Source organism: Equus quagga, chromosome 11 (assembly GCF_021613505.1).
Source record: "Equus quagga isolate Etosha38 chromosome 11, UCLA_HA_Equagga_1.0, whole genome shotgun sequence".
Taxonomy (NCBI): domain Eukaryota; kingdom Metazoa; phylum Chordata; class Mammalia; order Perissodactyla; family Equidae; genus Equus; species Equus quagga.
In genome coordinates this window covers 63,822,949-63,836,629 of record NC_060277.1, presented here as the reverse complement: position 1 = coordinate 63,836,629, position 13,681 = coordinate 63,822,949, and the positions used below count along the sequence as shown (strand labels likewise).

Genomic DNA, 13,681 nt, shown 5'->3' with positions numbered 1-13,681 from the left:
GACTTCCGGGGCCGGTTCCGCTTCCTCCGGAAGTCAGAAGGAGCCGCTCTTTCCGCTCCACTCGATGGTGGCGCGGTTGCTTAGCCTGTAGTCAGGAAGCCCTTGGCCGAGGAGCTGGCGCGCGGTAGGTGTCCCTCGCGGTTGGGTTGGGGTTGCGCGGCCCGGGCTGTCCGGGATGGGCAGCAGGGCCCCGAGGAGGGGCTGCCTCGAGGTCCGTGCTGCGCGGCTGGGACGGGCGGTCCTGAGCGCTGGGGACGTCCCGCGCCGGTCGGAGGCTCGGGGCTTCGGCGCCTGCAGCCGGCTCCTCGCTCCGCCGGGCATCCCCAGCCTCGAGGACAAGACAGCACCGCCCGGAGACCCGCCCGGCCGGGAAGCCCCCATCCCCACCCTTGTCCCCCTCGTGCAGCCCAGTCTGGAGGCCGGTCAAATGGAAGTGCAAGGTTGTTAATGCCTTTGCATGCCTGTCATAGAAGCGGATCCGTGGCACTTGATACAGTCTTTGACTTAAAAAAAGAAAAATTGCTAATAAGGATAATTTGAGTGATGAGGGTGGATAGACAAGTATGACTGAAGTGCTTGGTGCTTCTAGTTGTTCCCAGGTTATAATGTAACTTAGTTATAGAGAACAGCACTGGACGAAGTAGTATATACTGCGTCAGATCCATCCCTTAACTTAGTCTCCCTGGGCCCCAGTTTCTTAAAATGCTCTCGCTGACTCCACTGCCCCCTTGAGTTTTGTGATGTCAAGTTTGTTGATGAGTTCCTCCTCTGGGACTGCTTATCTTGTTGGTTACAGCCCTAGAATATTAATGAGGCCAAGAGCATTCGTGGGTTTATTTTCATTCCTTGTGAAAGTTTAACTCGCATTCATTTGTCCTGCCTCTGTTTTTGTCTCAGTAGCTGCAGTCTTAACCCCTACTCACCTCCGTGGTGGATTTGCAAAATACAGAAAAAGGAAATGATTATGATTGTGGGACTGGAGCGTGTGTATTTTCTGTGAGCCAGCATAATTAGCCAAGCTGCTGCAGTTTAAGGCAGTAAAGTTGTAGTCGAGTATTACCCATGGTTCTTGATTCGAAGTTGAGCTGGAATTTTCTGAAATACCTGCTCGAAGTAAATGTTTGCTCAGCACTTTAAATCTTCTTAATCAAACTAATGTTTCTGTCTTCGCTTGCCCGTGGGTAAGATCTTTTTACTCTCTTAATTCTGTGTATCTGTTTGCCTAGGGAGAACTTATTCCTTAAATTGACAAAAGACACAGAAGTACTGAGGCACTGAGCATATAAAATTATTGTTCATCTCTTTGCTCAATTGTAAATTAATTGATTGAACACATGTCATATAAATTAAAATTGAATTCAGTGTTTTCAGCTGATCTGTTAAATTTTATTTGCCAAAGTAATTCTTTTAATAGTTTGACCCTTTATTTATCAAAGCATTTTTATACCTCTTCATATTAAATTTATACTATTAAATAAAATACTAGCTTCTAAAACAGTTCCTGACTCAAAGTAGGGGTTTTATAACTATACATTGGGTGAATTGCTAACAACACCTCTGAGCCTGATTTCATGGACCTGTTACCGCATAAAATTGGGGTTCTCTGCCCGATGCACATAAACAAGCCACTTAATTATGGCATCAGCTTTTGGGGAGAAATCAGCTTTTATTTTGCGAGATTGATCTGCAGGGGGACAGGGGGTTTGTGCCCTCAGATCTGTCTCCCCAATTCAGGATTTGGGGCGAAATTTAATAGGTTAGGGAGAATTGGCTGGCTTGCAGAAATGCTGGTGAGACAGGTTTTGATTGGTGGGCTTCAAGCATTTATGGTAAGGCTTTAAACATTTATGATGAAGTTCCTAAACTTCTATGGTAAAGCGGGGGAGGACTTTTAATACTGGATCTTCCTCAGTGAGGGACCCCTTCGCTTCTGATAAAAGAGTCCGACTTTCAAGTTCTGGTCATGTCCCGGTCCTTGGGTTCTGTGGGGAGGAGGATCTTTAGTTCCCAGGTCGTTTCAGGTCACGATTTCTTCTTTTACGCATGCTCTGGCTACTTGACTTTGCAGTTTTTCTGAAAGACACTTCTTAATCACTCTGTTGATAAGAGATGGGGTCTGTTGAACTGGTCCTGGAGGGCCTTTGGTTACAGACCCATGAAACTTTAGTGTTAAAAGATATCTGAAACATTATCTAGTGTAAACCTAGCACTTTTATTACTACCATTAAACCACCAAGATCACCAAATGAGGTTTTTTCCCTCTTTCAGTTTAGATTTCTTGAAAGAGACAGGACATAGATAATATCTAATATTTGTTCTCTCAGTAGTGACAAGGCCGATGACATTTTGTGCTCGACATAACTTGAGGCTGTTTTGACTAGGACAGGTAGGCCGAACTGTGTGTGACCTTTCCAGCCCTGCAGCTTGTTTGCTTCATCCCCAGTCTAGACTCCTGCCCCATGTGCCCAGCCACAGACATCTCCTGCCTCACCTTTGCTGTTAGGGCAATATTTAGCATGGTGAAGTTTCAAAGCCACCCCGTTCCTCTTTCCACAGCTGCCTATATGGGCTCTGCATATAAAAACTTGGCTCCCCTACAGCTTGCCTAAGAGTCTTCTGGCTTGGGTTTGAGCGCCTCTCTATTGCAGTAGTTCCCTGAAATGGTCTCCCCTTACTAATGTCCAGACTTGTCACCCCCCAAACCCTTGTTTTTGCCTTTGACAATAGTCTAAAAGGAACTTCAGCCTTCTGCCAGTCTTATTACAGAAATTTTATTAGTATCACCTTGTAGCAAGTTTTCAGCAAGTAACCATCTCTGGGTATTTCTTCCTTTTCTTAAAAATCTTGATGAAAGGTGGTTTTCACAAAATGCTGGCTGCTTATCCCGCACCATGACTTTTTGTAGGAATTTCTGGAGAAAATCTTGTAAAGTTTTCTACATGATTCTGTTGTATAAAAAGTTGTAGTAGTTTCAGTTATCTCAAGGTTCACTAGGCAGATGTAGTGTCAGATGTGTAATTAAAAAATAATTTTCTTAACATGCATATGGTGCTTTATGATTTACAAAGTAGATTACCGTGTCTTATAACTCTGTTGAATCTCACAACAGCTGGTGAGGGTTATTTTGCTCTAGGAAAAACTGGGATTACAGTTGAGTTCCAGGTCTTCAATTTCAGAGCTTTCAGCAGTTCATCATAATACCTGTTAACTAAAAATTAGATAACTTAGCATATTATAAATGGTGCAGGCAAAACTTTCAGAACAAAGTTTACTAAAAACTTTGAGCGAGAATAGACCTCAGGTACCCCTTACTAGCTTCAACAGTTATCCTCTACTCACCCACATTTTTGTGTGTATTTGGTGGAGGATGGGGAGTATTTTGAAAAATTTCTATGGCATTGAAATGCTTATTCTGGCTCCCCACTGGAGGTGTCTTTGAGTTTTTGATCCCTCGGTCCACCAGGTATCTTTCTGAGCTCCTGCCACCTCCCTGAACCATCAAATAAAAGACTCTCAACTAGTCAGGAGAGTCAGCCCCATGCCCACTTGGTTCATTTTGCCCCGCCTTACTCCTGATCCTGTCTTTCCTTGAAGGTGGCCTTGTCCTCCTCCCCTGCCTTTTATCTTTTCCTTAACAGATCCCAGTATGAATTTAAGTTTCTGTTTTTCAAAATAATTTCTTTATTTAATAAAACTGAATGTTCCCTATTCTCACCCTTATTTTTTAAAGCTATATCTCTTCAGTATTTTGGATCTGTTTTCTACCCCAGAACACATTACTGTTTTGGAGTGTGTGGCCCTTGCTGCTTCTTTCCACGTTGCGTAAGTTTCTTTAAAAAGTTGGCAAATCTTGGTATACCCTTGTGTTTCCCTAAACTGACCTGTGTTCCCTTAGAAGGTGTATCTGACAGGACTTTTGGTATCACAGGACAGAAATCTGAAAGCCAATTCAATTTGGCTTTACTCAAAGGAGTATTTATTGGCTGATATAACTAAATGACTGAGGGTAGTCCTAGAAGGGACAGGTGCATCCAGGTAATCAGCTGATGCTTCCAGGACTTGACATCTTTCCATCATTCAGATCTGCTTCCTTCTAGATTGTTTTTTTTTCAGTTTACTTTTCCCCAGCAACTCCTATCTTAGTTCTCAGCAGAAGTACTTTCTGTAGTTTTGCTAAGTTGTTCCAGCCAAAGTCCCAGGGCTGATGCTTATTGACCCTGCTTGTTTATATGCCTACCCCTAACTAACCAGGGAGAAACTGGGCTTTTATAGGCCTGCTCTGGGTTGCGTGTCTCGCTTTCTCCTTCCTCAGCCAGTAGGTAGAGGTCAAACCATATGAAACAAGAATGAGGAATTGGGTGGATGCCTGAAGAGACAGGGGGCTGTTACCAGAAGACAGGAAATGAATGCTGGGGAGACCAAAATAGCAGCTGTCTACTGGAGAAGATCAAGTTAATTGGGACTAAATGCCCTCCAGGAGATCCACAGTACATGCTATCACCCGAAAGTCTCTGAGTTTAAAGATAAAAACGAACAAGCTTGTTTGGCAGGAGATAAAAGCATTCCCAGAAACAGTTTTCTCTTAAGCTTTGGTAATAACATTCCAGTGATACGCTTGCTAAATTATCTTCTGGTTTGATTAATCTGTGTTTGGAATGGCAAATATTGAAACCTAGTAAGACTAGAGATTTTCAGCTAACTTAGTTGTTTTGTATTTATTGTGATTATATCTGAGTTCAGCTTTCCAATCAGATGTCTCATCTGTGCCACCCCTCGTACATACTAACTGACTTGGTATCTGGTAGGATTTTCAGATGGGGCCTGCAGGACAAAATGAGCAAATGAAGAAAAACCAGTATAAGAACACCAAGTCATTTTCCAGGATTTCTCTCCCTTTTTCTGGTGCTGTTTTACCTGTTTTAGAGCTAATTATACCCAACTGGATTAAGGAAGAAAGGAAAGTAGCTGAAGCTCATTAATTGGGTGGATTAGATAAAAAATGTGCCATTAGTGACAACAGTTTTAGAATAAAAAGAGGCCCCTAATTCTCAAATAAGTCATGTTGAAGTCCGGCCCTTATTGTCAGTTGTGGAGTTGTGGCCTTCAGCTCTGATAGGAGCACTGACAATTAGGATTTCACAAGTCTGTAGAGGATTAAAAAGAACTCAGTAAGTACATTGGGCAAATGACCGGAGACCAGGAGTCTGAAAGTAATTTTAGAAATTCCAAATGAATTTTTAGAAACAACTAGGTTTTAATAAACCTAGATACCACAGCACAATGTATTGCTGTAGCCTCTATAACCAGAATAGTTGATAATTTAGGATCTTGGTCTTTGATTTTTATTTTAATCCTTAGTGTTCTTGGCTCTTTTAAGAGATTCTAAATTTAGATTGTAATCAGTCTAATAAAATAATAGCTTTTTCAAGTCTAAACCTCTTCTTGGCCACTGAGGCAGGGCAGAAATCATGTGTAAGAAAAAAAGATTACGTATTTCCTGTTTTGGTTGTAGGGGAGGGGAGTTAATTTGAACCAGATTAAAAACCTGGTTCAAATTAGAATTTAGCTGTTGAAGAACGAGGAACCACTACTCACAGAAATGAAAATAGTCACATCAGTGTCATAGTTTTTGTGCCAGATTTTTTTGCTTGTTTAAAATTATTCCTCTCATATCTTAATTGCCTCTCTCTGTTATTCCAGATACAAAATAAGAGGAAGTTATTTCAGGTGACCTACCGCCAACAAAGAGAAAAGATCCAGCCTGATACAGAGTACCCATAGCAGGCATCTAATGTAAAAAGTGCAATGAATGAGTGTAATATACAACTTCCCTCCCCGCAAATCCTGAGCCTTTGATAGCATTATTTTGGTGTTTCTGGATTAAGGTGTGTATGTGTATGTATGTGTACGTATGTGTGTGTTTAAAACTAGTATATATTTCTTTTTTTTTAAAGATTTTTTATTTTTTCTCCCCAAAGCCCTTTGGTACATAGTTGTATATTCTTCGTTGTGGGTTCTTCTAGTTGTGGCATGTGGGACGCTGCCTCAGCGTGGTTTGACGAGCACTGCCATGTCCGCGCCCAGGACTCGAACCAATGAAACACTGGGCCGCCTGCAGTGGAGCGCTCGAACTTAACCACTCAGCCACGGGGCCAGCCCCCTCCCCTTTTTCTTTTTTTGAGGAAGATTAGCCCTGAGCTAACTACTTCCAGTCCTCCTCTTTTTTTCTTTTTTTTCTTCCTGAGGAAGCCTGGCCCTGAGCTAACATCCATGTCCATCTTCCTCTACTTTATATGTGGGACAGCTGCCACAGCATGGCGTGCCAAGCGTGCCATGTCCGCACCCGGGATCCGAACTGATGAACCCCGGGCCACTGAGAAGTGGAACGTGCGAACTTAACCGCTGCACCACTGGGCCGGCCCCTGTATATTTCTTAATAATTACAAATTATACCAGATTTGAGTTTGACTTTACTAGAATTAGAATGCCTGTTCATTAATAGGGTATTTATAAATTGTTACTCTTCTAAAGAATAGAGGTTATCATCCATTTTACAGATGGGAATACTGAAGCATTTCGAGGACTTGGTAATTTGGACATAAGACCATCAGACTCTAATGCCTGTGCACTTTTCTCTACGCCAAGCTACCTAGTGGATTAACTATTAAGTTTAATATTCATTTTATCATTTTCTTTAGTCCATTTAGAAAGGTAGGATGTTTATAACTTAGTTATCTTTTTTCCTTTTATTTAGTTTATTTAGAAACTTGTTTGGAGGTTATGGATGATAAGCCCAATCCTGGAACCCTGAGTGAGAGCTCAGAACCTCTCTTCTCCTTTGGAGTTATAGCAGATATTCAGTATGCCGACTTAGAAGACGGCTATAATTTCCATGGAAGCAGACGGAGGTACTACAGACACAGTCTTCTTCACTTACGGGGTGCCATTGAACACTGGAATGAAGAAAGCAGCGCACCCTGTTGTGTACTGCAACTGGGAGATATCATCGATGGCTATAACGCGCAGTATAAAGCGTCAGAAAAATCACTAGAACTTGTCATGAGCACGTTCCAAACGCTGAAAGCCCCAGTCCATCATACGTGGGGAAATCACGAATTCTACAACTTCAGCAGAGACTACTTAACAAACTCCAAACTTAACACGAAGTTTCTAGAAGATCACATTGTACATCATCCTGAGACTATGCCTTCAGAGGATTATTATGCTTACCATTTTGTGCCATTCCCTAAATTCCGGTTCATTTTACTCGATGCTTATGACTTGAGTGTCTTGGGTGTGGATCAGTCTTCTCCAAAATACCAGCAGTGTCTGCAGATGCTGAGGGAGCACAATCCAAATACGGAATTGAATAGTCCTCAAGGTGAATTATTCCTTTGAACTGACAATCTAATACATTGTCTTTAAATTCTTCAGCTACCTTTTATTCAGCAGGAGGATGGACGATGAAGGTAAAAATATATTGTCGCTGTTGTTCAGGGTCAGGATTTCTCACAGATCTCGTGGCACAGGGATTGGTTGCAGTTGGTTCAAGAATCGTTTATTTGACAGATCTGAATGCCTCTTCTGGGTTGAGCACTTTTTCTAGGGCTAGTTATTCAGAGCTTGGGGCAATACCGACATTATCCCCTTTTCTGTAGATGGAGTGGAGGGAACAAGAGACTTAGGTGGGCAGGACAGATAATAAATGAAACAGAAACAGGATTATTTGCACAGTAATAAATGCCACCACAAAAAAAGTATAGAGAAGGACCAGGGGTACCGTCTTAGTTTAGGTGGTCACAGAGAGCCTCTCCAAGGAGAAGGACATTAAGTTGAACCCTGATCACAGGCAGGAGTCATTCTTGGGAAGAGCAGGGTAGGCCGATTGTTCAAGACAGAAAAATGCAGAGGCACTGAGCAGAAGACGACCTTGGCATTATTGAAGGACGCAGGAAAGGGCCCGTGGCTGCCAGGTGATTGTCGTGGCTCAGTGGGCATAGGAGGGAGTCTGTGTTTTGTCTTCAGTGTACTGGGAAGCTAGTGAAGCAAGCAGAGGGTGTCAAGATGAGGAGTAAGATACACTGGTTCATTTGTATGTTGCTCTAAATTCTTATGGTTTCCTGTTTTAGGTTAATTGCTGCCAAATATTCCTAAGGAAAAGTACAGGTGTCCCCACATTAGCTAAGTTCAAATGCCCAAATGAGTGAAAAAATGACATTTGACGGGTCTAACTGACTGATCATTTCAGGACTTTCTGAGCCCCAGTTTGTCCAGTTTAATGGAGGATTCAGCCAAGAACAGCTGAACTGGTTGAATGAAGTTCTTACATTCTCTGACACAAACCAAGAAAAGGTGGTGATTGTGAGTAAGTATTTAAATTGTTTGATTACACTAGCATTTTAGAGAATGGGAAAAGTTAGGTTTTAAAGCATACTAACAATATTTGTATTGTGATATCCTCTTTCTAGAAAATGAATGCTTAGTTTAAAAATTTTTATTGAGAAACAATCTGAATATAAGATTAACATTTAAGGGTGAGTCAGGAAAGAACTGTAAAATAACAAAAAACCCTTGCCATATATTAGGGCCTGTGAGTTGGCCTTTTAGGTTTCAAAGTAGAATTTCCCCAAGTGGGATCAGTTTATGTAGTAATATTTAAATGAGAAATTCAGTCCAGGCCCCACACCAAATCTCAGCCTCAGGAGACCTGCCTGTCAGTGCAGTGGCCACCAAATGAGCCCTCTGCTGCCCAGATGGCAGCAAGGCTGATACGACAGGGGACACGGCTAGAGACCCAGCTGGCCGTGGGCACTTCAGTTCCATAACTCTGTTTACCATGTGATCGCAAGGAAATAAAATTTATGCTGTTTTCATTTAGCATCATTTTTTACGGAGGTACTGCCATCAGAGATTATAGGAATCTGGAGGTGCTTAAAATACACTCAGATGCAGGTGTGTGCGCATGTGTGTGTGTGCACACACGCACACACACACATGAAGAACTGAATTTGAATTTGCAGTATGGCTGGCGTACTTGGTTTGGGGGCTGAGATTAGATCCCTTGGTTTAAAATGGATGTGGCCCAATGGACGAGAAGGCTGGGCTCAGGATCACAGGACGGGATGCCACTCTGCCTCTTGTTTCTCTGAGCTGTGTGACTGGACAAATGCTGACCCTACAAACTGCAGTTTTCTCAATATTGTATCAGTGAAATTGTATACATGAAAACTCTTTGAAAATGGCAGGCTATTCAGATGGTTGATAATATAAACATTATATTTCTATAAAAGTAATTTTTACTTATTAACCTTTCCCTAATGTAAAAATATGTAGATGGAGTAGGGGTGTTTTTGCTACCATTGGAACATTAAATATCATTCAAGGCTTGGAAAATAGAAGGTGCCCTTGGGGGTTATCGGCATGATGTGACACTATCTGGCTCTACAATAAATGGTCTCAAAAACTGTGATACGTCTTGACTTGTCTCTGCTTTTTAGTTTCCACTGTCAGGCTGTACTTTGCTTTAAAGAATACTGGAGCCAAAAGGGACCTAGAGATCATATAGCCAAACCATTTAATTTTAAACATAAGGAAGCTGAACCAAAAGAGATTAAACTACATAGCTTAAATCATATAACCACTGACAGACAGAAGTGAGACTAAAGTCCACGTTTTGTATCCCAGTCTCTTTTCCCGAGTTATCCTCTCTTCTTCCCATTTCTCTGCTTACGTCAGTGCCCCTATCTGCATTAGCAGTCTCAAAGTTCTTCCACTTTGCTCTAAGCTTAGACACTGGATGAACAAGCCTTTCACGACTTAGTGCCTCAGGTTTTCTCTAGCAAAGTTTAAAATGGCTAATAGTTTTCTTTTGTTTTTGTCTGTTTTTTCACTTTCATTCTGGCTACTCAGAGGTCATTTTGCCTGCTGCTTGAGTTTGGCTGTGCAATTGGAAGAAGAGAATTGCTGTTAGCTGTAAGAGGGGTCACTGCAGTAGGAGGGGGTTTTGGGTGGAGAGTTCAGGTGTTCAAGTTTGAAAATATTAAGTTTCAGATGCCTATTAGATATCAGATGCCTATTAGACATCACTGGAGATACTGAATAAGCACAGTCTGAAATTCAGAATGGAAGTTTGCGCTAGGTACATAAATGTGGAAGTTGAAAGAATACAGATGACATTTAAACTGTAAATTACTAAGATCAGCAGGCCATTAGTTATAGACCGAGAAGGGAAGCCAAAGGACCAAGCTTTCAGGCGCTCCTAATAAGACACTGGGGAATGAGGAGCCAGTAGAGGAGAGTGAGAATTAGTGGCCACTGAGGTTGGAGGGAAACTAGGAGCACTAGTGGTGTCCTGGGAGCCAACTATTTCAAGGAGAAGGGAGCAAGGTGTCAAATGCTGCAGGTACTTGACAGATGAGTCCATTATGGCATCTGGATTTGGAAAGTCACAGAGCGTCTTTGGACTCTTAGCTTTTATCACAGCTTGAAGGGTGGTTGTCAGTGTGTGTGTGCATGTGTGTGCACGCACACACATGCACACATAAGTTATGACTCCTTTCTGCTTTAGGGTTCTGTTAATCCCTCCCCCATTTTTATTTGTATTATAAACTAATAGATATTAAGCAGAATAAAACTAAAAATGGGGGGCCAGCCCTGTGGCCTAGTGGTTAAGTTCAGTGCACTCCACTTCAGCAGCCCAGGTTCAGTTCACAGGCATGGACCTACTACACCCCTCGTCAGTGGCCATGCTGTGGCAGTGACCCACGTACAAAATAGAGGAGGACTGGCACAGATGTTAGCTCAGGATGAATCTTCCTCAAGCAAAAAGAGGAAGATTGGCAATAGTTGTTAGCTCAGGGCAAATCTTCCTCAGCAAGAAAAAGTAACAATAATAATAAAAATGAACAGTAGCAGAGAGAAAAAAGGAACGTGATTTAATAGGAAGCAGCAAGGACCAGTGAACTATTGTACCTCTACTTTACTGTGAAACTGGCCTGATATATGATGTGGCTTCATCATGTATCAGGCATCAGGAATTTGAAATTCTCCTGGCTGCCTTGATCTCACAGAGGTGTGTTTAAATGGCGTGAGTCAGTTCTACAGCATTGAGTGTTTATGTGACATATAACCCATGGCCCATCCCTAAACTGTTCTTCTATTAAGGCGTAGTGTATGTGACACTCATAAAAGGAAATCAATGAGACTGGATTCCAGAACAGGATTTGCCCGATTCCTGGCTGCCTTTGCAGATCACCTTGCACAGCGTGCCCTTGGTTTCCCTTGATGTTTTCTCATTTGAGACTCTAGGCTATAGTGATCTCAGGGGTTCTGCCTCTGGTGGCCTCTTTCCCTTTGCATGGGAACTGCCTCAGCTTCTTTATGCTCCAGAGTTGTGGCTGGAGATCACCTAGTTCTTCATGTGTGTGGATTCTCTGTCCTCAGTCCATAATACACCAGCAATACACAGTTTTTTTTTCTGAGTACTAGTTTTTAGCCATTTATTTTGGTGAAAGAGCTATTTTTTAATTCACTCGTAACTCTTCTTCTCTTTAACTAACAGGCCATCTTCCCATTTACCCTGAGGCCTCTGACAGTGTGTGCCTGGCCTGGAATTACAGGGACGCCCTGGCGGTCATCTGGTCTCACCAGTGCGTGGTGTGTTTCTTTGCTGGTCACACTCATGATGGTGGCTACTCTAAGGATCCTTTCGGTGTGCACCATGTCAACCTGGAAGGGGTTATTGAGACAGCTCCGGACAGCCAGGCTTTTGGCACAGTTCATGTCTATCCTGACAAAATGATGCTGAAGGGGAGAGGCAGAGTTCCAGACAGAATTATGAATTACGAGAAGGAAAGAGCTTTCCACTTTTAGTCTGATTTTGTTTACCTCTGTAGACAGAATGACTTAGCTTTGTGTTTTTGTTCCCCTCCCAGCCCCCAATCCTCAGTCTCATTGTTCGTAGTCATTTGCATAACAAAATATATGTATGGCTGCAGTGTGTCAGAGCTCCTCAGATATTCTGAAATGGCATTTTTGGATAATATATCCAGTGCTGAAAATTAGAAACATAATGAATGAAAGTGGCGTGAAAAAAAACAGGGAGGAGACTGCGGGGGGGTCGGAGGGTGAGGTTCTGGCAGGGTGGGGGGAGGGGGGGATTGGTCCTCAAAATGGACTTTGTTATTTAGCATTACCTGACATTCTTTTACTTTTTAAAGGAGAATGTATTCATGTAACTTAAAAGTCACAATAAAAAAGAAAGAAAATAAGCTCAGGTCAACTTTTTCTGTTTATCCTTCTGTGTGAATGAGCTTTGGACATTTTTTGCTCAGAATACCCATCATATTTTTACTTTTATAGGCTTGTGTTCATATTTTTACTTTTATAGGCTTGTGTTCCTATACCAACAGTTATTTCGCGGGTGAGCGAATGGTTCTCCCTTTCCCACCGGTGAATGTGTGGTCGCCCACGTGCGGCTGTAGGAAGGGATTCCAGGTTAGTCATGCGATCCTCTTCTGATTCTAACCAAAGCAGGAGCCAGTGCCAGAGCAGCTGGGTGTCGCTAGCGTGGTCTGTCTGGGCCACCAGCTAGTGCTGGGTGAGACCGTGGGAGGGAAATGCATTTACCCTTGGCTCCCTTTATGGACAGGGGACAGGTTTACCTCACTTGCCATATATGCTAAGACTTATTTGCGGAAACATTTACTGGATGGCAAACAGTGACTGTTAAGTGTGGAGAAAGTTTGATTCAGCGTCTAAAAACAGTAAGAGATAAAAAAACCAATAGCGGTCAACATGAACATGTCTGCTGAGTACCTAGGCACTCGGGGGTATAGAGGTGGGTCAGTTTTCTACGGCTGTAATAAATTACCACAAGTTGGTACCTTCAAACAACACGAATGTGTTCTCTTACAGTTCTGGAGGTCAGAAGTCTGAAGTGATTTTCCCTGGGCTAAGATCGAGGTGTTGTCAGGGCCATGCTCCCATGGGGGTTCTAGGGGAGACCCTGTTTCTTTACCCCTTCCAGCTTCTAGAGATGCATTTCCTGCATTCCTTGGCTCATGGCCCCTTCCTCCACTTTCAAAGCCAGCAGCATAGCATCTTCAAATCGCTCTCTTTTGTTGTCATATCACCTTCTCCTCTTCTGTCTGTAATCAAATCTCCGTCTGCTTCCCTCTAATAGGGATGGTTGTGATTACATTGAGGGCCCCCCAGAGAATCCAAGATAATCTCCCCGTCTGAAGATCCTTAGCTTAATCACATCTACAAAGTCCATTTTGTGATAGAAGGTAGGCTTCGTAGGTTGCAGGGATTAGGCCCTGGGTATCTTTAAGCGCCATGCAGCCTTCCGCAGAGGTGACTATAAATGTGCTCCCTGTGTCCACTGACCTCACCATGAGTGAGAGAGACAGAGCCATAGGTGCAAGTGTCCAAAGGACTGGGAATGTGGAGGAAGAATTTAATTTTGTTTGAAGGGCTTAGGGATGACTTGAAGAAGGAAGAAAAAGTAAATAAGAGCATTTCATGCAGACAGGATAACATAAGCAGAGTCACTGCAGGATATGCTGAGTTTAGGAGTGGCAAGTAATGCTGTGAGGATTCAGTACAAGGTGCTTGCTTGGGTTTATGGCAAGAAATAAAGCAGGAAAAGGATAGGCGAGGGCTAGGTGGCAAAGAGCCT

The 13,681-nt window shown here is 42.7% G+C and overlaps 1 protein-coding gene across 4 annotated transcripts in view; it reads left to right on the top strand.

Annotated features, from left to right (window-relative positions):
• The first annotated feature begins 5 nt into the window (after nucleotides 1-5).
• The window catches only part of ADPRM (ADP-ribose/CDP-alcohol diphosphatase, manganese dependent), a 38,716-nt gene continuing 25,040 nt past the window's right edge, over nucleotides 6-13,681 (top strand). The window contains exons 1-5 of one of the 4 annotated variants that reach the window (XM_046674412.1): nucleotides 6-124; nucleotides 5,701-5,885; nucleotides 6,755-7,381; nucleotides 8,249-8,365; nucleotides 11,561-12,119. In XM_046674412.1, coding sequence (XP_046530368.1) covers nucleotides 6,781-7,381; nucleotides 8,249-8,365; nucleotides 11,561-11,871 — 1,029 coding nt within the window. In that variant the 5' untranslated portion in view covers nucleotides 6-124; nucleotides 5,701-5,885; nucleotides 6,755-6,780 and the 3' untranslated portion in view covers nucleotides 11,872-12,119. Of the gene's footprint in view, nucleotides 125-3,734; nucleotides 3,823-5,700; nucleotides 5,886-6,754; nucleotides 7,382-8,248; nucleotides 8,366-11,560; nucleotides 12,120-13,681 lie in introns of those variants that run through there. The other 3 variants (XM_046674411.1, XM_046674413.1, XM_046674414.1) reach the window with 3 other exon arrangements.